General features: G+C 31.2%; 1 protein-coding gene across 2 annotated transcripts in view; it reads right to left on the reverse strand.

The window, feature by feature from the left end:
- Positions 1-1,175: 1,175 nt before the first annotated feature.
- The window catches only part of LOC148301610 (uncharacterized), a 195,829-nt gene continuing 169,517 nt past the window's right edge, over positions 1,176-27,487 (reverse strand). For both annotated transcript variants that reach the window (XM_088272995.1, XM_088272994.1), the window contains exons 5-9: positions 25,458-25,607; positions 23,890-24,033; positions 23,432-23,539; positions 22,430-22,633; positions 1,176-1,822 (exon numbers count right to left, since the gene is read on the reverse strand). In XM_088272995.1, the coding sequence (XP_088129121.1) occupies positions 1,305-1,822; positions 22,430-22,633; positions 23,432-23,539; positions 23,890-24,033; positions 25,458-25,607 (1,124 nt within the window). In that variant the 3' untranslated portion in view covers positions 1,176-1,304. The remainder of the gene's footprint in view (positions 1,823-22,429; positions 22,634-23,431; positions 23,540-23,889; positions 24,034-25,457; positions 25,608-27,487) is intronic.

The following is a 27,487-nucleotide window of genomic DNA, read 5'->3' on the forward strand; positions in this document are numbered from 1 at the left end:
TTGAACTACAAAGTAGGTAGGAAAAAATATTGCATCGGCTTTAAATATCCGATATTTTAAATTAACATATAATTACATTGAAATAAAACTCATTAAAAAAATGTCTGTATTTACAAAATATGTATATTCTTAAATAATGGGTGAGAAAAGGTGCATTAAATTAAATCCTAAATTAAAATAAATTCGTTTCATTTGAAAGTGAATAATTCTAGGAACAAAAATAGTTACCATAATTAATATTCAATAATTTATCTCATTTATCACCGAACCAGCCATGTAACATTACCTCTTTCATACAAATCTTACTATATTTATATAAATATTTATAATAATTTATATATCGTACATTACTCTTCTTCAAAATTCGAGTCTTCTCATGGAATCTGCTAATATATACAAACTTACAAAATTATCATATTACATATCTATGTAAATTTAAATCTTTAACATTACCTGATCAAACAAAATCGTATATTATATAACACATAATGTTATTTATATCTCATATTATTTTTTTTACATCTCAACGTAGATGAAGAAGAATATGGAATTCTGGGCATTTATGAGGCTTATGTTCGTCATAGGCTGGTTTAAGAGATCACTTTACACACGTGTAACATTCACCAATTCTATCCATGATTGACAACCACACTACTCAAATTCTTGAAAGTTCTACATATATATATTTTAAAACATTGTACTTATATTACTAGAATTTCACTAGAGACATATTTTGGTGATCTCATGCATGATTTATAATGCAGGATTCGGACCTCACATACAAATATAAGAGTTTCTGCTCAATAAAAAAGCTTTTTCATCTCACCGATAGATGCTTCCCGTGAAATTCTGGTGATGTAAGTACAATGTATCGAAATCGGATCATATACATAGAACTTCCGAGAATTTGAGTAGGGTGTTTGTCAATCATCCGTAGACTTGGTGAATGTTACACGTGTGTAAAGTGATCACTTAAACCGGGCTATGACGATCACAAGCCCGGTAAATTCCCAAACTTTTATATTCTTCTACATCTATGTTGAAATGTCAAAAAATAACATGAAAGATAACTGTAATTGGAGATAATCCAGATCTGTGAAGTATTTGGACACTCAAAATGTTGTTAATTATATTTAATTTAATAAAGTCTCCCGTTTGTCCGGTACACAAAAATAATAACGCATCACTAGTATGGTTTGAGATTTTTAGATTTGTTTTTATTTTATATTATTTTAATGTGTTAACGGTTAGATTTAGAAGCAGTAAGTTCTGGAGACATCGCACATGCCTCTGCCATCTTCTTGTCACCCGTAATAATACTGGGCATTCGAACATCTATTTAAGCTCCTCGGGCTGACGACAATGTCCGTCGGTTGTTGGTTCATCTGGGGCGGAATGCCTCTGCGAAGCGTCCCGGTCTCGGGAATTCTCGGGAGAGTACCCATACTGACGATGTATTCGTCTGGCGGTCCGTACATGTTAGCCCCGCTGCCAACGTACGCTGCGTTGGACAACGCGCGTCCGTAGGCAGCTTTCTGCGCCAAGGAAACATCGGAAAATGCCGGGATCCTCTCAGGCTTTAGGGACGAGTTCACCGCCGCTATGGGCAGGGCCGTGGTCATGTCGATGTCACCGTCCACCTCGGATATGTTGTCGCCGAAGCCGTTGGGGAGGTCCGTCGTGGCCGATATATCCGGGACTTTGGCCTCGCGCTTTGAGCTGTGGTGCCGAACTGCGCAGTGGACTATACCCAGACACGCGCACAGGAGAAATGATCCGGCAACGCTGATGATTATGTACAGGTAGATTCCTTCCGTGAATTCTGAAACAATTAAAAAAAGAAATCGTTATATTTTATAATTTATATTTGAAGCAATAACTTTCTGAATTTCCATTTTATGATTGAAATATAACTTAGTTTTAAAATCAATACGAATATATAAATTAAATATTTTTTTCTTCATATCTCATCAAAGATGAAGAAATATATGAACCGATTTTGAAACATTTTTCTTGAATCACTAGAACTTCCAGCCAGCCCCTTAAATGACCAGACTTCTATATTTCTCTTCATCTTTGATGAGATGTCAAAAAATAATATAAAAATAACTCCTGTAATTGGAGATGATCCAGATTTTGTGAACAAGTATTTGGACACACTCAAAATGTTATATATAAATAGTTATTTTAAAACAAAGTTATATTTTATTTATATCATTATATTTTGTTAATTAAAAGCATTGTTTACTTTGTGGTATGGTGATATAACACTCTTCTTATCATTCATCGTTCACTTTGTGTAATTCCACAATAAAAAACTCTGTACTTCATGACAACCGATCTATATTTGACCTGATGAACTGATTATTCCGAAACTGTAGTGCTTTTTAAAGTGGTATTACACAAAACGAACGATGAATGTTAATGAAATTGTCGACAAATCATTACACCATGCCAAAAAATATGCTTGAAAAGAAATCAATACACTATGCCAAAAAATATGTTATATTGATCGGCAATAGGGTGCTCTTTGAGACCAATCACAAAACGCACAAGCTTTCATGGCCTCACGTATTTAAAAACTTCATTTTCTAATCTATATCCCAACGGTGCATAGAGCACTGCATCATATTAAGCAGTATCACATTGATTGCTTATTACACGAAAACAAGGTGACCAGTCCCGCGCTTCAAGGAACTAGTCTATATTATTTATTTTTTAGGGGTTTATTTTGCAGTAAAACATGATTTAATTATAATAAAACACTTATTTAATACAACTTGGGTTTGAAAGAAGTTTCAAATTATTAAAAAATAAAATATAGGCAAACTACCTAAGAAAATTCTTCTTATGTACCTACAAGGATTTATTGCATGTCCATTATTTATCTTAAAAATGATGGTGAATGTGTATCTTCTTCTTCTAGCCCTTATCCGCACCCAATGGTGCGTAAGGCACTACATCGTATTGACGCAGTGTTATCTTGATCGTTACTTACACGAAAGCAAGGTGATCACTCATGCGCTTAAGGGACCAGTCCAGGGAAATATATAATAAATATTCGAGTGCTAAATCACTGATATTTATTTTTACCCCCCCTGGGAATTGAACCCGGAACCTCCAAGCACGGTAGCTAAAAAAGCTAACCAACACACTGCAGAGGCGAAATGCTTAGGTATATTAAATAATAAATGAATAAGGTTGATCCTTTAGAAAATAATAGATACTATGCAATATTGTATGGTATCTACTGATATACTTGAGTTCAATCCACAAGATGTAACACAAGTCAGGTGGTAAGTAAATATTGGAGTGGAAAATCACATGGATTTATTTTGACCCCTTAAAGGAATCCAACCCGGATTCTCGAGCACGTTAGAGAAACACGCTAACCTCTACACTCGGAGGTGGAAAAAGTTGGAACTTAATAATTACTCTATTGCAATTAAAATAGTGGTTAGTGTAATTTGAATAATCAAATAACATGTAATCAAGCATTTCTTATATTATTTTTGTTATTTTTAATCCAGAATGACGGCATTGTAAACGGAGCAGTCCTGAATTGAACAATACTGTGAGTGATTTCCAGATATATCGAAAGTAATTTATGGCTTCTAGAAACGTGACTGTTTGTGATTCTTGAGCGAGCTGGAAATCATTTCCAATCTCGAACAAATAGAAGAGATGCATACTGCATATTGCACACCTCCTCCAAGGGGAAAAGGGAGAAAATGGATTCGTATTTCAATTATTTACAAAAGAAAAAAAGACACGGTTAAGATCTTGCATACATCTAAATAAAAGAATCTCTGCCTAATAAAATCTACTCACATATAAAAGTCATGATATTTTTGAAAAAAAAAATAAAAATTGAGTATTGTGGTTGTCAATCATGGGAGAATGGTGAATGTTACACGTGTGTAAAGTGTTCTCTTAATCAGCCTGTCACTGTTTTGGGTATATCCAAATTATTATTCACAAATCTGGGTCTCTCCAAATTGGAGTTGTTTTTGCATTTTGAAGTTTCAACATAAATGAAGAAGAATATTGAAGACTGGGTATTTACAGGGATTACGACCTATCACATGCTAATTTGAATGAACACTTTATACATGTGTAACATTTACTATTCCACCTATGATTGACAACTATATAATTTTTGAGATACCTAGATATATTGATGAGACTCGAGACACAGTACATGCGAGTTCACCACCACCATCTATATAGGAAAAGGGAAAGCTTTTATTAGGAAGAGATTTTTCTTTATTTGTATGCAAGGGCTGAATTCTGGCTTAAATTCACATACTTGAAACCCACCTGAAAACATGATATTATTTTGTGTTGCCTATAATTTTACCAGTTCTTTTAATATTACATTAAATATTAAAAGATTTTTAAAATTTATTGAATATTTTTTGCATATTTATTTTTAAATCGTGCCTTTTACGCCGGCAGTCCCCGCAAGTAATCTCGGGGGGTACACATCGCAATATTGAAAACCTCTCACTACCCCGTGGTTTTGCACTAGCCGGGAATTATTTTTAATGGCAGAAACGGCACTCACCCGCAACGCCCTCTGGGTAAGGGTATACAACGCGGCGCGCCGCATATAGTACCTACCGCCTACGAATGGAAAGGCATCGGTAAAGTCATTATTCATACCGTTTAATATTCCTACCTATATATTCAATATTCGATTATGATTTTTTTTTTCAGTTAGCAGATTTTAACGTAATCATATTCAATACGGCATACAACTCAAAAATCTACATTCATGTTTTTATACAAAACACTGCTTTTAAAAAAAGAAATAATAAGAGTAATACTAAAGATTTATGTTTTGTACTGAAATTTCTTGGTGGAACTGGATTTTATACAATAAAATAATCAATCAAACCCTTATCTGCACCCCCATGGTGCATAGGGCACTGCATATGAACCCAGTGTTATCTTGATCGTTAACACATGAAGGAAAGGTGATCAGCCATCCGCTTCAGGTACCAACCAGTCCAGGGTGATATTGAATAAATATAAGAGTGAAAAAATCACTTATATTTATTTGGCCCCCCCCCCCTGGGAATCGAACCCGGGACCTCGAGAATGATAGTCGAGTAATGGTGCTGACCATTACACCACAGAGGCGGACACTTATTTTCTATTCTCAATATTATCAATATTTAAAGCATTTACTTTGTGGTTAGTCATTTTTACTTATTTATTTTTTTACAAAAATTTTGATAAAATTAGTATATAACCCCTCACCGAATTTTCTATTCTGTTCTACATATATTTTCTATTCTGGTATATTTTGTGTTCTGATTTATTTTCTATTCTATAATATATTTTCTATTCTGTTCTGTACAAAAAAGATACTAAGTTCTTGTGCTTGGAGTGGGACTTACACTTATAATTTATTATTAATGATTGTGAGTAATAAAATTTATATTGATCATTATTATGATTATGTTATTATTTATTGTGTATTTTATTTTAGTTTTGTGTGTTATTTTTAAATATTTACATATTTATTCTTACATATTACTCTCACCCGAAACCAATAGTTCATAAGGCAATATATCAAAATGATGTAATGTAAAATTGATCGTTAACAGTACGAAACTCTTCAGGTACCAGTCCAGGGTAGTAATAATTTTAATTTAATCTTACAACAAAATTAACGAATGTTTTTTTTTAAATATGTATTTGATTTGAACCCTTAGGATATACAGCATTGTACCAAAATTTCTATTTACTCATATAGGCGCATCGGAAATGTTAATTAATAAACCCTTTGTTTACGTTAAAATTGAATGAGAAAAATCGAATTTCCCACTGCGTCGAATAACGTATTAAATTTGACATAATTTTCCCAATAACAGTAAACGTTTGTTTATCACTAAATCACACAGATTAGCATGACATGGACATTACACTCCGGGGATTTAATACTACCTAATATGTTTGATGTTTCCCGCGCTCCAGAATTTAACCAGGAAATCATGATTGATTCATCCTAAAATATCCTCATATGTGGAGATCATACATTAAAGGTTCCAATATTTTAACTTTCACGACATATTTTCAGCATTTTTTGTTGATTTTGTTAGTATACGAAGAAAGGTAATTTTTTTTTTTAACATCTCAACATAGGTGAAGAAGAATATGGAAGTATTGTCATTTGATGGGCTTACGACCGTCATAGGTTTGGTTAAGTGATCACTTTACCTACGTATAACATTAACCAATTCTACCCATGACTCACAACTACTAAAATAGTGGAACTCCTAGATATATTGATCAATTTCACACATAGCATAATAAGATTAATACAAATAAAATGTTTTAAAAATTACACGCAAAGCTTTTGTAAGAACATTATATTAACATGTCTTTTTTTGAAAGCTTTTATTAAGCAGACACTCTTTTTATTTGTTTACAAAGTCTGAATTCTGGATTAAATTCACATACTTGAGAAACTCCTGTAAACATGATTTCCAATTTTTATGTAGCCTATAATTTGACCAGTTATTTTATTTACAACATTTTGAGTGTGTCCAAATACTTGTTCACAAATTTGAATTATCTCCGCTTGGGAGTTATTTTTACATTTTTGGTATTTCAACATAGATATAGAAGAATGTAAAGAATATTTTCGTTTGTTATAATTTACATAAAACACAATTGGATGAAGTACACTAGAAAGATTTAAAAATGTTATTATAATATTGGTTCAATTATTTATAAGGTTGTTTAACTTAAAAATCGAGGTACATTTTAATCGTAATTTTATGGTAAGTACTTTACCGCGAAAAATCTAAAGAAACCTTCCAATTAATGTTAAAAAAATAAAATAAAAACTGGTAGAACAGACAACTTTGATAACAAACCTTAATTAACGAATTCGGTCCAACAATTTTAAAACACCCTTTATTCAAATTTGGTCCATAGAAAATCAGACAGTTAAAAGATTTTTACAAAAGTTCTGTTCGCTTTTTTAGCGGAACTGAATTGAGATTTCAATATTCACGCATGAATATTCATGCTCAATATCAGAGGAGTTATTCATTGCTTAATATGAAAGGAGTTATATTAAAAATACAGAATAAAATATACATTCGTATATATTTTCAATCATCGCACGTTGTATTCATATATTTCAAAAAATTTCTCGATTTTTTTCGAAGTTTGAAAAGACCGTAGGAAAAATAAAATAAATCAAAGAACTCATATGCAGATAAAACTTTTTTTTCCAATCCATTAAATTCTAAATTAAACATCTCATTTTTATAATATTTTTTGACATCTCATCAAAGATGAAGAAGGGTAAACAAGTCTGGGCATTTGCGGGGCTGACGACCATCATAGGCTGGTTTAAGTGATCACTTTACACAAATTCTACCCATTATTGACAACCACACTACTCAAATTCTTGGAAGTTCTATATATATGAACCAATTTTGAAACATTATTCTTGAATCACTAGAACTTCACTAGAGACATCTATTAGTGCGATGAAAAGAAGCTTTATTTGGACACACTAAAAATGTGGTAAATACATATCAATATTAACCTAAAAATACAGACGAGTATATTTTTTTCACTTTAATTTGAGTGTGTTCAAATCCTCGTACACAGATCACACTCCATTTAGGAGTTGTTTTTATCGAGAATTTTTATTGATATCTCTATAGATGAAGAATATTAAGCGTACGATAAATAAAATAAATTGAATAACTCGTATGTAGATTAAACTTTTGCATTTGTAAAAAAGTATTTAAAATACACAATATTTTGAGTGTGTTCAAATTCAAATTCCAGTTTTGCTCATTATTTTGGAAATATTGCATAAACTTTATCGCTCGTTTGGTGCAAAAATGGCGTGATAAGAATTTTTAAATATTACATGAGATATTTTTCAGACGTTGTAGAAACAGAAATATCACCATTTTACTCAATTCTACAATTACCCAGCGTTACACCACAAAATCCATTCTGTCTGTATGTGAATAGTCTATTTAACTTGTTTTTTAATAAAAGTGTAATTACGTCATTGTCGCACCAAATGAGTGATATACAAAATTTTTAGGGTACCTTCTGCTATAACTTTCAAACCCTTATTTTCATATATATACAAATATATATATATATATATATATATATATATATATATATATATATATATATATATATATATATATATATATATATATATATATATATATATATATATATATATATATATATATATATATATATATATATATATATATATATATATATATATATATATATATATATATATATATATATATATATATATATATATATATATATATATATATATATATATATATATATATATATATATATATATATATATATATATATATATATATATATATATATTTATATAAATATATATTAATTGTATTTCATTATATTAAGAGAAATGAATAATAGCGTATAATAAATAATTATTATATCTCGGTATCCGACATGGCGGCTAGGCGGTCGTGGTCTATTTGCATGGATTCCATTTTCTTTGCGGTGAGACAATGATCTCTCTGGACGTACTCGGTCCTTTGAAATTTATGACGCCCCTCTTATGGCTCCAGGATTCATACTAATGAAGTAGGTAATTTATCAAAACCGGACACTAGAATATATAACCAACCCACCCTGATAGGCTAATTTATTATCGTACTTAAACTAACACGACAGCAGTCGTTTGGAAAGGATAAATATCATTGTGACCTTATAAATCGAGGAAATATTTAATTCCTACAATCCATTACGTACTAAATACTCTAATAATATAACTGCAATTTTATACGAAATGGTCTTTGTGCAGATATAAAATATAAAGCACCCTTGAGTTAATTTTCCCACGAAAACTTCGCCATAGAAATTGTAGAGGTCCTCACCAAAACGTTACATTTCTATCATAAATGATTTTTAGTAATCAAAGATTCTAGCTCGTAAAATTGTTACATTTCGGTGCGATTTAATAATTTCATATTGGTTTAACACAGGATTGGTCACGTTTTGTCGCAACTTTAATTAAGATTTCAATAGAATGCAGTAAACATAATAGATTTGCATTTAAATTATTTATTTTGTGCAATGTTGGAAATGTAGCTTTTTGGTGAGGATCGACACAATTGGCCAATAAATTATGATAATAATAATTACTACAGCATTGTATATGTGTACACAGCTGTACAAAATAACGAAAATGACCTAGCTTCAATCAGTATTAAATTCTACAGCGAGTTAAATTGCATACGTACGGTGGTTTGGTGGGTCTCCGCAAAAAAAATACGCATAAGAATTTATAGTTGTATGTGTTCTTGTAACTCTTATCCTTATGCATTGTATTGACGCAGTGTTATATTGATCGTCACCTACATGAAGATAAGATGATCTTGCGCTTAAGGGATTAGTCCAGGGAAATATTAAATAAATACTAGAGTGTAAAACCACATATATATTTTCACCTTCGTCTGGGAATCGAGCCCGGGACCTCCAGCATGGTAACACGCTTACCATTACGCCATAAAGGCAGATAATTTTCAATTAAGAATTTAATATATATTTTTTTCAACGATGTCAATTATTGTATTTTTATTGATATTTTCGATTTAAATATTGAGAGTTATATTCAAGACACTTTTCTGGTAGAGAAAATTCAATTCTTATTTAAATAAAGGAGTCTCAAATCATTTTAATGTATAGAGAAAGCACTACTATCTCTACTCTGTATCCACTTCTAAGTGAAGATTTCTGTAAACCCATCGTTCATTTTACGAAAATTCACAATATTCGTATTATAGGTATGGTGATACCTCAAGTTACGTTCGCCGTTACAATGAGCGATAATTTTAATAAAATATTTTTTTATACATAAGCACATATTTTTTCTTTTTCTTATTTAATAAAGTAATTTATAATTTTTTTATTAATCGAATATATTAATCAAAATAAATAAATGATACAATTCTAATACACTGTAATTCATGTACATACTTTGTCATCGGTTATTAAGTTTAGCGTTAATTCGTAATTTTATTTTTTTTCCTTTATTTTTAATTATAAAAGTTGTAACAAATATAAAATTCCCTGTTAATGAATTGAATCTTTTAAAGGGAATATTATCTTTGTAATTTTTTTATTATAATTGTATTTTCTGGATAGTATTATTTATGGTAACTTTGAACATAATAATTAACAAAAAGTTTAGGAAATTAATAAAGTCAGAAAGTATAAAACAAGAACGGTATAAAAACTACGAATAAAATTATTTATTTAGGAAAAATAAAATAAAATTTTAATAACAATATTTTCAGTAAAGTAAATAAAAACGACTCATAATAAATTAAGTGATAACAAAAGTAAGAAATATTATTGAATATAATCTTTAATTCTGTACAAATTTTACTAAAAAGAAAATATGACATTATTGAGAAAAAATAACAATGGGTACATCGTACAAAAATATTGCACGTATTAATTTATTGAGTTTTTGAATAATAAAATAAAATAAAAATATCACGTATCTTTTGTGGAAAATATAAGGTAGATTGTTATATTGCTTACTTTAGATTAAAATATTCACGATACGAACTTCAAGATTTATAAAAATGATCTTCTCAACTAGATTTCAAGGAATGGTTTTAGGGTTGTTTGTGTTTCAAAGAAAAACTGACGTTAGCCAAGGTAACGTAAGTTGAAATAGTTCAAGCACAGATATTTTTATATTTTAAAAAGAGTATTGGTTCTGTTCTTATAAAAGAACATAGAAAACATCACGAGACGATGCTTTCAAAAGTTAAAGTAAACTTAAAACTCCATTAGAGATATTTTAAAAACGAAATCTGCTTTATTTTTCATCTTAGAGGTTCAATAGATAAACAAGAAGATCTTCATATCTTCTTCTAAGTCACTAGTCTCAATGTCTTATAATGCTCAATATCTTCTCTAAGTCTCAATATCTTCACGTGATAAAAATAATCAAGTGGAAATCTTTATAATAAAACTTATACATTTAATTGGAAGACATACCTAATAGCTTTAGCTTTAAGACCAGAACTTAATTCACAGCACATTAATTTCCAAGTCGAGAAATGGGTATGGAATCCTGTTCTCTCATTAATATTCAAACATTCATTCTCTAGTATTTACATTCATATAAATTATACGATTCTAAATGCCTCCGAGTATATATGAATATATATCTAGTATAATATTTACGTAAATACGATTATAATTTGTTTATTGTATAAAAATATAAAAAAAATATTCCGCGCATTAAATCAGAGGGCCAGTTCAGAAAATAAAAGCAAAATAAGAGATGATGATTTATACGTGTCTAACAATGGAATGAAAATCCATTTCACTACCGATTTTATGTGACTCTGCAAACACTTGAAATAATTGGTTATTAAAAAAATAAGACAAATACTAAAAAAAAATTAAATAAAACCTTTCATTTCTAAGTATTCATAAGGTAAATTGGAAAGTGTTTAGCTTAATACGAAAAAAATAAAACAATCAAATTCGCTTTATGAGAAAATAATTTCAAAAATGGCGTTTTAAAAAACTAAATTGATTCGCTATATTTCTGGAATTCTAGTCTACCCAAGTCAACTTACAATTTAGGAAAATGAGATTTCCATGAAACGCTCATACATTCATAACCAATGAACAATTTTCCACGGAATTGAATATTATAATTATCATCAGTAATATTTTAAAGTAAAGTAAAGTAAAGTATGTCCGCCTCCGTAGTGTAATGGTCAGCACGCTCGGCTACCGTTCTGGAGGTCCCGGGTTCGATTTCCAGGGGGGGTCAAATAAATATAGTACAGCAATGTTATGTACAATTACTATTACAGCAATATAATGCAACGTAAGTATACATATGTACATGACATACAAGTAGAAAGAGTTTTTGCTTAATTAAAGATTTCCCCATTTCAACATAGATGGCGGTAGTGAACTCACATGAACTTCGTCACGAGTTTAATCAATATATCTAGAAGTTCCGAAAATTGCGTAGTGCAGTTGTCAATCATGGGTAGAATTGGTGAATGTTACACGTGTGAAAGTGATCACTTAAACTAGCCTATAACAGGACGTAAGACCTATTAATATCTAGATTTCTATATTTGTATTCATCCTTGTTCAGATGTCAATACCCCATGGATAAACCCAGATTCGTGAATAAATGTTTGGACGCACTCAAAATATTGTTTTGTTTTTTTAACAAAAGATTTTATTTATTTTTTCGGAATTACTTTGTGGTAAGACGTGTTAAAATGATTAAGGAAACACTTTTTTTTGGAGGTCCCGGGTTCGATTGCCAAGGGGGGTCAAATAAATACAAGTGATTTTTTCACGTAATATTTATTCAATATTACTCTGGACTGGTACCTGAAGCGGAGGGCTGATCACCTTTCCTTCATGTGTAAACGATCAAGATAACACTGCGTTTATATGAAGCAATGCCCTATGCACAATTGGGGTTCGGATAAGGGTTTTATTATTATTATAAATTTAAAGTATACAAAATCCTTTATTTATTTAATATTTTTATTGTTTCATGATTTAGTTGTAAGACAACTAATAATCCCATTATGACATATAGGATCCAAAACAGAGCAGACACTGTAGTCACAAAAAACGCGCTAAGAGTGTCAAAAATGAAAACTCTAGGACGTATATCTGGCAGGAGTCTTTGAGACAGAATAAGGATCAATAAGATAAGGGAAATTAGCAAGAATAATGGTATGCGCATGTGAGGAGAATGGAACCATACAGACTCCCCCACATTGCACTGTACGGCAAACCCCAAGATAGATGACTCCCGGGCAGACCACCAAAGAGATGGCTTGACAGCTGTGAATCGACATCGCAGGAGGCTAATAAGGCCATAAGCCATACACCAAAAGAAGATATATAGGAATTTTAAAAAGTTCGATATTTTCTTATATTATTTTTTTATATTAAAATATCATAGAGACATCAAAGCATGTTTTCAGATTTCTATTGATGTAGTCATGATATCAAATTGCTCGAAGTACAGCGAGATGTCTGCCATTATTGGCTTTATATCGGATGCCTCCAATTCACCCTACAGATCAACTGCGTGATCAGTTTACCGCTACATTGACGTCTGATAATTCGACTTCATCCGTTCAATTAAGGCTCTACTACAAATGTGGAGGTCGTCACCAAAAGGTTACATTTCCATTACAAATGATTTTATGTTATCAGGAATTCCTGCTTGTAAAATTGTTACGTTTTGGTGCGATTCAATGATTTCATATTGGTTTAACACAGAACTAATCACTTTTTGTCGCAACTTTAATAACGATTTCGATAGAATTTAGTAAACAGAACGGATTTGCATTTAAAGGATTTTGTGTACAGAAATGGAAATGTAACTTTTTAGTGGGGACCTCCACAAATATTAGGGACACCTAATGTAACAGTAAAGAATTGATAATTGGATTAGAGATTTTCGAGTAGGTTTAGATGGACAAACGATTGCTTCACCGGGGTTTTACAATTCTGAATATTAAAGAAAAAAATATCTAACTAACTTACCATCACGCCCTTTCCGCAGGAGTAGGTAGAGAAAATACACCTATGTACACACCACTCTATCTTTGCAAACATTTTCGCCTCTTTTACATTGTCACAGATTATTTCGACCTCTGACTAACCACATTTAATGCTTAATAATATCTAATTTTCTTAGGCATTCCTCTGCTAAAAAAATGCTAAACAGAAAAATCTAAATTAGAAGTGTATAACGGAGTCTTGGTACCAGCCGAAATATATGGAAGTGAAGCATAGAGTTGAGAAAATATAGATAAAAATACATTGCGTGCAGTCAAAATGCGATCTCTGAGATGAATTTCCGACAGAACGTTTTGCGATAGATATTCGAATAGCGAAATAAGGAATGAATTACACGTGTGTAAAGTGATTACTTAAACCAACCTATAACAGGTTGTAAGTCCTAAAAAAACCCATATCTCCATATACTACTTCAACTATGTTGAGATGTCAATATTTAAAACTGCCTCGAATGAATGTTATCACCTCTTATTCGTGTGTTAAACGATAAAAAAAAAACAATTAATAATTAAACCCTTATCCGCACCCCAATGGTGCATAGGGCACTGCTTCATATGAACACAGTGTTATCTTGATCGTTTACACACGAAGGAAAGGTGATCAGCCCTCCGCTTCAGGTACCAGTCCAGGCTAATATTGAATAAATATTACAGTGAAAAAATCACTTATATTTATTTGACCCCCCTGGGAATCGAACCCGGGACCTCCAGAACGGTAGCCGAGCGTGCTGACCATTACACTACAGAGGCGGACAAGAATAAATAAAAATATATGTTTCTAAAAATAAAGTGGCCTATGCACCATTGGGTGAGGATTAAGGGTTAAAAGAAGAAGAAATTTAGGTTTAAGCATTGGTGATCTATGTCTGTACGTGACACTAAAAACTGACGGGTCAAATTAGCGTATAAAAGACTCGAAGACCAACGACATTCTGATAAAGAGAGTGTAATTGAAATTTCATTGAAAAGATTGCTCTACAATTTTTTTTGGTATTCATATCACGGCTGCGCCAATATACACATTGTTTAAAATGAATAATAAATCGAGTCGTCTAGACTCTACACCGTGACTTACGAGACATCATGCATTATGAATGTAGTCTTGCGGTTGTGTTGAATTAAGGTTGTATTTATAAATTTAAGTTCAAGTCAATTGAAGTAAGCCTTAAAGTATACTTCACAAATTTCTCAATTGAAAACGCCACCGTCAGCCGAAATTCCGAATCAATACTATGAATACTAAGTAACATATGAAAGGAATTAAAATAATATACATCTTTAAAACGAATAATGAAAAATGTTTTTTCAATAATGCAGAAGGTGAACGTTACACAAGTATAAAAAAATATCACTTGAGGCAGTCAAATGCTAGGCCGTAAGCCCTACTCAGACTTCTATCTTGTTTCTTTGAAAAAAAAAACCGACAGATTGTCCGACAGATAATATAAATATTTTTTGGTGGAACTGCATTTTATATAATAAAATAACAATTACATAGAAATAATATGAATCAATAAAATTCGATTCACGTGTCCAAACCATTTCAACATACCTTTCTTAATGTTATCGATTATGCGCCTATGGCTTATCTCAGCCTTGCGTTCATTGCTCATTTTACCTTTCGAATACCTATCACACATCGTTTTGTCACACTTCATCGATCGAATTTCAACTGCATTCATCCTACTTTCATCCTTCTTTTGCCATGCTACACTTGTATATCGTAGTCGTACATGAGAAAGTGACCAACTAACAGAACGTTAAATGTTCATGAGGGACATTTAAGTCGCTTTCGCTTGGTAAAAAATCATCAATGCAGTAGTAATTTTTAACAAGTCAATATATTATACTTCCAAGTCCAAAATCACTTTGGAATTTTTCATGGCAATATTAAGCCAGTAAGATATCAAATAGTCGAAAATCGCGTTTTTGTAATAAAATACACTTGTTCACTTTCTCCTGTATGAATACTATATATTAGAATTAGAACCGGGTCTCCATTTTGCGCTACCAGTTTAGGAATGATGTAATCTTGATGTAGTATAAATTATCAATTTTATTATGATTTCGTGTAAAAATCATGAAATTTTTTGAAAATTCTTCCTAAAATGACCATTGGTATCTTACGTTTACATTATTTGGAAGCGATATTATCGTTCGCCATTATAAAAGCAGTTACTAGCGAGTACTAATATTATTAATACGACAGGAGCGCAGAACCAATATGCAAGTGGAAGTTTGCTAGATAATGCTGGCAGAGCACGAGTAAGCTGTTCACCTCAACCGTCGGATTATTATGGTAATTCTAAATCGATAACCGATCATCTCCGAAAGCACTTGAAATAACAGTCAATCTGAGAATGCATTACTTTAATTTGTAAAATGATCTTTCTACAACATTTTCGTTCAATTAGTCAAATTAGTTAAACAGACGCCGCGGCGTAGTCGGGTAGACGTTCGACTGCGAAACTGGCGTTGCGTGTTCGGTTCCTGCTAATTGCAAAATAAATTCAAGGAATTTTTTTTTTTTAGTTGGTCCAGGACGTCTAGGTATTTGGAATGTATTTTTCACATATAACTCTCCTTTTTTAACTATTCTACCTGCAGACAAGCCTCTATAAAAGAGAATTTGCAGGTTATGCCGTATTTCAATGTTTTTTCTTCTTCATGTATTACATTTATTATGTGTTATAAAGCGTGTGTCTCGATATTGCAAATCATAAGAATTGCTTGCTTTTATAATATCAAATTATTACCCTGAGCAAAAAAATTTATAATTTTTGAAAATACAAAGCATAAATATAATTTAATTTAAAAAAATCAACAGTTATTCGAGCATTAACAATAGCAGAATGTTAAATACATGATTCATATAAAATAAGAAAAATGATTCATATAAAAAAGTAAAAAGGAAAAATCAACTTTTAAATTTCTTCTTATATTTTTTAAACAATTAATCGCTACGATGGCCAATAAATACTCGTATAAAAGGAACGAATGCCTATAAAAAAATCGAATAAATCATATATACATTTAATATCTTATCAAAAAAAGGGTTTTATAATATTATTTTTATATTTAAAGTTTTTTAACTAATTCTTATTGTTTTCGAATACAAGTAGTACATTTTTTAAATTATTATCTTTTTACAAAAGGCAATTCAATACCTTTTTGAATGCTGAAAAAAAGCCTATAAAAAAGACACACCGAAGCACATACATGATTTATTTGATTGTACGAGTGGGTACCCAATACAATTCAAAGTACTTTTTGTACTTTACTTTTTTCTAGTTTTTTTGGAACTTTGTAATGTTATTTTTAAAGGATTTATTGTAAAGGTAAAAATAGTTTGGGTGCTAGTATTATAACAAAATTAAATAACAAAGTAACGAAATTATGTATGAAAAGGCTGTTAAAAAATGTTTAACGGAAGTAGGTAGATTTTTAAAAATTCGTATTGTTCGGCTACATCAGTGCTTTGCAACCTTTGCTCACCTGCGAAACACCAAAATTCTGCCTATAATTCCGCAGCACATATCACTATTCAATTATGTCAAAAGTATGTGAAGAATTATTTGTTACTGTGTATTAAATACATAATGGAAAATTGTAAAATGTTAAATAGATTTTGTCCACGGCACACCAGTTACGGAGCACTGGCCTATATAATTGCATGACTTTTGAAAAACAAATAACTAACAAATAAATTAAAGAACAAATATTTTTAGATGAACCCTGATCAAGGGAAACCCCATTGAGGACTCAACATTGATATATATATATATATATATATATATATATATATATATATATATATATATATATATAATTAATTTCCTATGGTTCCAAAACAAAGACTCGTATTTGTATCAGATTAGCACCCCACATTTCCTGTGCTGGTACAGGACCCGATAGTATTTGCTGATAGGTCCTTTGTCACTTTCTCGCATGCACGCCAAAACATGGGGGTTTCGGTCTTGTAACTAACTCCTTTATCATGTAAAGCGACTCCAGCATCTAGGTTTGTGCCATTTAGGCACTGATACCCGCACTAACGTGATATTACGAACTTAGTTGGGACATTCTGGAATCCGTTTAAGATTTTAATATCTCTACGTGGCTTGCACCTCAACTGCCGATTTTTATACTGTTACATTCATGGTTAATAAACGTTACCCGGTTATATTTTGATAGAAAATTTAATATTTAAATACACTAACAGTGACAAACTAACGTTTTTATAGGTTTTCTATCAAATTTATATCAATTATTCATTTTGGCAGTAACTTTGCAGTAATGTGTATCCATTTTAATTACACTTAGTAAATACCACTTTAAGTGTAAAATTTGGGTAAATAATGATATTTACGCGGTAAAATTTAATTTCATTAATTGATTCGGCAGTCACTTTGTGGTAATATTTTTTTTTTAATTAAAGGTATACTTGGTAAATACCACTATTTCTTCAAATCTATTGTGACACGTGTTTTGATGCATTTTCAGACGAAAATAAAAAATGATGCGAAATGCTTTCAAACACATGTTACGCTAGATTTTAAGAAATAGTGGTATTTATCAAGTAAAACTGAAAGTAAAAACGGTAAAATTTAAATTAATACAAATTATAAAGTGATGTAGAGATTGTATTCAAAAGTATCAAAAAAATATTTCAATATGAAGACTCAAGTTTGTTTGAGTTTTGTTACATGTGTGTATAATGGACTTAATATTTTTGTCCAAAATAAAATATGGGTATAATACCTTCTTTCATATAAGTTCGGCACAGAAGGATTACTACGAGCTGTACCTATTCAGCCAGGGGCTCGATCCTAAGGGGGAAGATTATCGAGGATCGCCATTATTGGAAGAATGAATTTACAATGTAGCTAGGACACTAACGGAACAGGAGATTATAGTTGTATGTACTTGAACTACAATATAGGAAAAAATATATATAATTCAAAATAATTTATTTAATAATCAGTTCATTTCTTACTAATTTACAAGATACAGGCCGTGATATACACCGAATGATATCATTTAGATACCTTGACTTGCTACCTTCTGCTGTTTTATTGATACGTTTATTGATGCATATATGTGTATGTACATATTATGAGTGTATGTGTGTGTGTGCGTGTGTGTGTGTGTGTGTGTGCGTGTGTGTGTGTGTTTGTGTGTGTGTGTTTGTGTGTGTGTGCGTGTGCTTGTGTGTGTGTGTGTGTGTGTGTGTGTGTGTGTGTGTTTGTGTGTGTGTGTTTGTGTGTGTGTGCGTGTGCTTGTGTGTGTGTGTGTGTGTGTGTGTGTGTGTGTGTTTGTGTGTGTGTGTTTGTGTGTGTGTGTTTGTGTGTGTGTGTGTGTGTGTGTGTGTGCGTGTGTGCGTGTGTGCGTGTGTGTGTGCTTGTGTGTGTGTGTGTGTGTGTGTGTGTGTGTGTGTGTGTGTGTGTGTGTAAGTGTATGCGTTTTCGATCATTTATGTTTTCTCCTTTTTTTTCGTAATATTTTACTTATGTTAAATAAATATAAGTAGTAAGAAAAATTTGGAGCAAAGATAAATAATAAATTAATATATTTTGTAAATAAAAAGCATTGTTAACTTTGTGGTATGGTAATATAACATTCACAATGTGAACGATGAATGATAAGGAGAGTGTGTAATAAATGAATATATTATCGAAAATTACATTAACATTGCTCTATCCAGAAAGTTTTCCAATTTTGATAGCGTAGAGCAAAATGATAGTTTTTAGCTAGATCGCTAATCAATATACATATCTTGTAGCAGTGATTTAGGTAACTCTGGTATGAAACAAACTCGTATATTTTTATGGCACCTACGTGGATTCAATTTTCTGAAATGAATAAATTCTGTTTACTACTTCACAGATACGACCCTTTATCACGTTCGCTAATCAAAGATTCCGGGGACTCGAACATTTAACACTGCCGTATGGGAATACGGAATTACGGGCGCGATTTAATAGATAAGTCTTTTAGTGCCAGTTGCAGATATTGTCCGTTTGTAGGTACATTAATTCCGCAAGTTTATTGTGGGTACCTCGTAAAACGAAAAGCGGTAGAGGTCCGATAGGACGGAACGCCACTAAAAACAGACACAAAATTTTCGGGCGGTCGCGTGTAAAAAGTACATAACAATTTAACTGCGAACAAAACACGATGTTATAATTTGAATGACCTTTTAATGAACCCGCTTCCACTGCGTTCGAACCGTGGAGATGAATGTCTGTTTCATTTATATTTATATGTGTTCCCGGTGGTGAAATAATTCTGGATATCTTTCTAAATCCGGCATCACTTTTATTGGAAAACACCCCGACGGGTGAATAAATATCCCGTAAAAATCTCAATTTGCTTAAACAATGCAGAATTTGCGAGATTCGTGTAGACATAAATTGAATTTGTGATTGGGTTATGGAAATTCAATTATTTGGCAATGAAATTAATTTACAATATAATGAAGTTTCTGAAATTTATGGACTGAAATTGAAATATACTCGTAAATTCCGAACGCAATTTTTCTTAAAACAGTGTTTGTAAGAAGAAAAAAACATATGACTTTAAATCAAATTATTGCAAAAATATACATAAAGTAGGGATAAAGTAGACACAAAGTTATAAAGAGTCCAGGTTTGACGCTTTTTGAAACATGTTTGAAACAACTATTTCATTTCCTAAGCTAAGACAATAATTCAAAGAAATAAAATCACTTCTTTTAAAAATACACCAATGATTACGCAAAACTAGACGCAAGAGTGATGAAGGTAGAGGTTTCATATCATTTAAACAATTTAAATACTTAGAGCCAAAACAAAATTATAAGTAAATGAAAACGTTTGAATATAACACTCTCCTTATCATTCAAAGTTAACATTGTGTAATACCACTTTAATACACAAAGTGAACGGTGAATGGTAAAGAGAGTATTATATTACCAAACCACAAAGTTAACAATGTTTTTAATATACAAAATACGTTTGAATATAAATTTAAAATAATTAAACATTATAGTATGGATAAAGTGGACATATATGTAGTTATTAAGAATCCAAGTTCGACATTTTTTGAACAGTGCTTTTAAAATATCCCCTTGGTACGGGGTAATTTGTATTTTATAATTACGTGTATGATGAAATAAAAATAAATAAGTAATAAACAATCCTCTTTACGTTGTTACACGCCGTTTATCCTCGAGAAGTTACTTAATTAATGGGAGGATTAAAGATAACGAGACAACAACATAATCTAGGCTTAGCTCCAAGTGCAGTTTAAACTTAAACGTGTGTTAAATTAAGGAGATACCAAGAGAACTTCCGATCTCAGCTAAGTAAGATGGAAAGGTACGGAATTGCAGATAGGTCGTTATTTATTACTCGTACATTCGTTCATTATTAAATGTATCCCTCCAAGATGCAAATAAAAAAACGTGGTGTTACATAGTCAAAAATTAAAGTAAATATGACAATTACTACTACTAACATCACACCGTTTCACTGAAGGCAGAAAGGATGAAACGCCACACCCTTCTATCCTGACATACACTCCTAGTTTCCTTCACATCTAGCCAAACATGGCCTCCGATTACGTAGATTTTTGACATCATCAGATTTTAGTTTCTGATTAATGTGCTCGTGCCCAGTATATTTTGGCCATTCACGTTCTGCGCTTACATTCACATTTGCTAAATGTACTTATTCTTATCCATTCTCTTGTAGTACATTTGCTCCACAAATTACTTTTCTTTATATTTTCAGTTATTTTCAGTTCAGCCTTACATTCCTTTCTGACATCTTTATTTTAAATTCTATCATACAACGATTTTCCACACATTCGTAGTAATATTTTTAAACGTGGTAATATTTTTCTTGGTAAATTAGTGGGTGTATAATAATAAAATAAACAATGCTTTGTTTTTAAAGAAACGACAACAGAAAATTATTTGAAAATAATCTTTTTAAAATTACAAGTAATATGACAGTTCACCAAACACAATTTTGCTTTTGTTTTTTCAGTGCGACACATGCGCGACGTTTGGTGGTAGATTTTAGCGATCTGCTTTACCGACTGTCACAATTAAGAGAGTCGGTACTGTATGTGTTTAATAAAATCTGTTTTATTTTTATATATATTTAGGTATTATATTTATATACATATGTATATATATATATATATATATATATATATATAATATATATATATATATATATATATATATATATATATATATATATATATATATATTTATATATATATATATATAAATATATATATATATATATATATTTATATATATATATATATATATATATATATATATATATATATATATATATATATATATATATATAAATATATAAATATATTTATATGTATATATATATATATATATATATATATATATATATATATATATATATATATATATATATACATATATATATAAATATATATATATATATATATATATATATTTATATATATATATATATATATATATATATATATATATATATATATATATATATATATACATATATATATATATATATATATATATATATATATATATATATATATATATATATATATATATATATATATGTAATCACCTCTTTATTCCATTACACCAATTCATCCAGATAGTAGTCAGGATAGCCACTTAAGTCTTCCATATACAAATCTTTTTTTTTTCAGAAAAAAGTGGCACATACTTGTGAGAGTCAGAATAAATAATTAGATTCATATAATTGTAGTCGAAATCTTACCTCCGAATCCTCTTCTTGAAGTATCATGTGGGGCCCTTGTAACTTGCCAGTCCGGCTCGGGCCCCATGCCAGAGGGGCCCACAAGACCCGGAGGCCCCGCCGGGGCCCAAGATGAATTTTCAGGACCTTTGGCGGGGCCTGAAGCTACCTTCGGCGCTGGAGGAATAGCGGCTGATTCTTTGTACCAATTATCTTCACCGGGATCTGTGAAAAGGATTATGCATTAAAAGATTTAAATAAGCTTTTTAAAAATAAAAAAATTAAATTATTTCATGCCCTAATTTAAATGTTCGGAACGTAAGTAAATTTAATTTCCATAAATTTTAACCTTTGAATACTTTCGACCTACCTTTTATAGTTTATCATATGAAAAAAAAAATCGCCGTAAGATGTTCAAAATACATTTAAAAAGTATTTTTTCTTTTTCCGTAAATACAAAATATTCATTTACATTCTTCGTATTTCTTAAATTGATAGAATTCACAATGTTGCAATAGAAAAAGATATATTCATAACAATTTTGTGAAAATATTATAAAAACAATATTTTATCATCAGCTCATTGTCTCTTTTAGTTACAAATTGTTAAGAGAATAATATCTACTGTTACGTTTTTTCCACGTTGTTTGACCAGCTTGAACTAGGCCGGGTTTTGTTGTTGCCGACAAAATCATACTTTAAACGCTTACCATAACTTAAATGCGATTATTATAATACATGTCTTCAATTCCTTCAAATTTAAATTCATTTTGTCAGTAAAAAATATTTATAATGATAGCTTTTAACGATTGTTTTATTGGTTATATATTATAGAACTTTGTCTAGCCTTTTACCAGTCTGATGATGTCTATAATGATGAAACCCGGTCATTTGTCAAATAAAATAAATGTGGAAAGAACAATCCAGTTTTTATTTCATTATATAAAATTAAGTTCTATCAAAAAATGTCAGTACAAAACATTGAAAAAGTTAAATATTCACTACTGTTATTTATACACATTACCTGTATCATAGAAATCATCAGAGTCTATCGAAGGATGTCCTTCCTGTAAAGGAACCTCGTCATCTTCTGGAGGACCTTCGTAACGTTCTTTCAGGACTTTTCGAGGAACTGTACAAAAAGAAACACAAATATAAATATTAGAACAAAATAATTGGGATAGGATAATTTAAAAAAACGTATTCTAAGTAATCAGTATCAAAACAAAAGACGTGTAAAACTATGTACAATAAGTATTTGGATACACTCAAAATGTTATAAATGATATTTTTATAAACTAGGAAACGCCTAAAAACATGATTTCCACAAAATGAACAAAGGTTTTGATGCACTGAAAATATTCAGATAGCATCGATCGTCTAAAAACAAGAAAAGTGGAACAGATGCGATTTTAAAGCAAAAGCTCTTAGAGTGGCAGATTTAGTGGGCATTCATGAAACAAAGGGGTTGGGAACACTCACCACACGTGTAAACAACCTTCAGGTACATCCTGGATTCGGGCTTGCAAGGGTTGCCGAAGGTTGCGGAGTCCGCCGACAGAGCGCAGCGCCGCTTCCCGTGACATAACTGCATTACGGTCTCCGTTGCATAGCTAACGAGGCAGGCTGCGGGGAGATTAATATTATTAGAGTGGTAATAAATCTTACATTCCCGGCGAGCTCAAAGAAAAATCTTGCACAGCATCAAAAATTTAATACGGTACTTGCAACTTATTATGGATCATCACATACTTGATATATGTACTTTTTGTTTTAATATTTTGCATACTTCAATCATCAAACAAACATAAACACTTATTTTTTCTTGAATGTTTTTCACAGATACCTTGTGGCACATTTTATATACTTTATAAAATAATAAAACTTTGTTTTAACCACTTTTTTATGGTACACTTTTTCCAATCGGTTTCGACAAGAACCTTGTCATCTTCAGGGTTTATGTACTAATTCTAAACATTGAAATGCTCATAGTTGTAGCTGCTTTATATTGTTTTTGTACGATTCAATTTGTAGCTCACAAGTCGTAGTCCGGAGTGGACGTATTCGCTGCGCAATGCTCAATAAAAGCAACATTTAGGAGTTTTTCCCGTTTTTTAAATCACATTTTCATATAGTGTACGGAGCGCGTGGAAGTTTTTGGTATCGTAAGGGAAAGGTAATTAACTATAAACCTAGTAATAATTTGTTATGTATTTCAATGTTTTAGAATTAGTGCATAAACCCTGAAGACGATAATCATCAAATAAATATAATGACCGGTGACTCCATCCGATATTCGGATGCTCGCCGCGAATGCTACGTTATGACGAAATGGTTCGGTAAGTTCCAGCCTTAAGAATCTTCTGGACGTATTTTACGTACTAGGAAAGCCCTGAAAATAAAGCCTTCGATTTTAATTTAATATACACTTTGAACACTTTATTTTATATACTAACGAGGCAGGCTGTGGGAAGATCAACATTATTAGAGTAGTAATAAATCTTCCATCCGTAGCCAGCTCAAAAAATAAAAATTCAATACGGTACCTATTTGCAGTTTTATATTAATTATCATATAACTGATATGATTTTTTCATGTCAGATTCTTCTCCCAAAAAAAAACAAATATATTTTTTTTATACTTTGTAAAATCATCCTGAAAGTATTATTTTCGATTATAAGTTAACTAATAAAGTGATGAGTTTTTTATGTTAATGAGGCAGGATTGGATGATTAACATTATTTGAGTGGTAATAAATATAAAATATTTAAAAAAAAAAACTAATGAATATTTATTCCACAAAGTCAGTCAGAATGTCACTTTGAGGCAAAAAACAGTTTTATCGGTTTCATTTTAGTTGTAAACGATCATCACAGGTCAAATTCCGTCAGAACCTGCGGACATGATACTTACGTAAACTTTGTGATGCACACGTCTCAGGACCTCGCGATAGTGGAGTTATTTACGATGTAACAACTTACCCCTGTAACATCTAGCTGCTGTAACAACAAGCCCCGTTATCCCCTAGTAGTAGTACATAATTGACTTACTCTCCTCAGGCACCCCTTGCGGCTGTGGACACTGTATGCTCTCGTATTCCGTCCGCCCGAAGCTCGCGGAGTACACTGCGATCCGGGAGTGGGGATTGCACGCCATCTGCAGCACGTCGTTTTCGCAGCCAACCTTGCTTCGGAATTCGTCTGCAACGTGAAACGAGGGCTTAAATAATATAATCCGCTCTAAACGAGACCCGCTTTATAGCGGTCAGGTAAGGTGAGGTTAGATCATCTACGGAAACGCCACGAACTCGATTCTGAGGAATAGGTATCCATGGGTAACCGCTAATGATTGGTATCAATTTGTATTGTGTCAAATATGGTATATTTCATGCAAAAACCCAAAAATCTGGTACGCAAAACTGATCAGTTTGTCTTCATAAAATTAGCGATTAACCGATGAAAAAGCATTTTTATCAATACTTTTATTTTATTTATATTTCCATCCTACATATAAAAAATTTAATTAATAATTGCTTGCCCTCACAGAGTTTTTCCGTGCCGAGGACACATTTCACAATACTTATTTATAAAATTAGATACATGAAAGAATATTGTTTTTGATAAGGAATCAAATACGACATGGCCGAATGATGCGATCAGATCTATTCATCTCTATTATCCATTATGAATATCTTTTTTAAATGACTATAACTAACTAACTAACTAACCATCACGCCGCTTCCCCGTAGGGGTAGGCAGAGAGAATAGAGCGCCACACCACTCTGTCCTTGCAAACATTCTTCGCCTCTTCCACGTTCTATGACTATGACTATAAGGACAATGAAAACAAGTTGTATAACTTAATTGCAAAAAATCAATGTTCTTTTGACCAAAAGAGGTGTATGTTAGGTTTGTATTGATACCTCAACAAAGATGAAGAAGGGTATGGAAATCTATATTAATATGGGCATAAAACCCAGAATAATATTAAAACTATGTAAATATTCGTGAGCTTAAATAACTTGCTAAAGATTTTAGCTTAACGTTATAATCGTAAGTTAGTACGATTATTGAAAACCGATCGTAGTTTTGTATCGAAACAAACATATCTGAATCGACGATGTCTTAGAGTAAATACTTTCTACTTGGTGTACATAAGAAAGCAAAACAGATCGATAGCTTTATCGATTAACTTACATTATACGTTAAATGTCTAAAAGAAACGGATCACAAAGTCACCGAGCGATGTCATTATCCTCGCAGAACGCTTGGCGTATTGTTTGCTAATGTCGTTTGTAGGCACAATAGTTGGAACAAACCCCTTTAAAAGTTGAGAAGCGAAAGTTCAAGAAAGAAAAACGAAATACAATAAAAATTCCTGGTACCCGAATTTCTAAATTCTATAAACAGTGGAAAGCATTCATGTAATAGAGCAAATACTTGGAACTTTTTAAAAGAAAAATCGAGAAATTGGAATAAGTCGAAAAAATTACGAAAACTTCGGAAATATGACAGAAGCATTGACTGTTTTAAAAATCAATGGATTATGGTTATTCACGAATATCAAGTGTTTAGCTGAACGCTTATATTTTATTGATCCGTGTTTACACCAGTAAAAAGGAAATTTATATCTGAAAAATAATATAAAAGTTTAACATGAAAATAAGCGTGTTTGAAAAGAATTTCTTATGTTTCTTTCAAATACTAGCTGTGAAGATATTTCTTTTAAACAATATATATGTCTTGACTGAGACGAAAGATCTATTATTTTTAAATTAAGGCATTTGTCTTTGAACTATACAAATTCTCAACTGATGGCAGCACCATCTATCAAAATTCTACTCCATCAAATTTTTACTGACATTCGAAAGGAATCCTGCAACAATTTTATAAAATAATTTTTTGTGAAAGTAATGAAATATGTAAGGTCAATAATGAGCAGAATGGTATAATAATCAAAAAATTAAAATGTTACTTTGTTTTAAAATCGCTTTAAAGTGATTTAAAACAAAAATGCTTTTAAATTATAAAATGGGTGATCACAAAGTTAGTGCTTCAAATATAAAAGAATGATAAAAGTT

Source organism: Brachycentrus maculatus, unplaced genomic scaffold (assembly GCF_059751285.1).
Source record: "Brachycentrus maculatus isolate JH-2025_06_01 unplaced genomic scaffold, ASM5975128v1 h1tg000535l, whole genome shotgun sequence".
Lineage (NCBI taxonomy): Eukaryota > Metazoa > Arthropoda > Insecta > Trichoptera > Brachycentridae > Brachycentrus > Brachycentrus maculatus.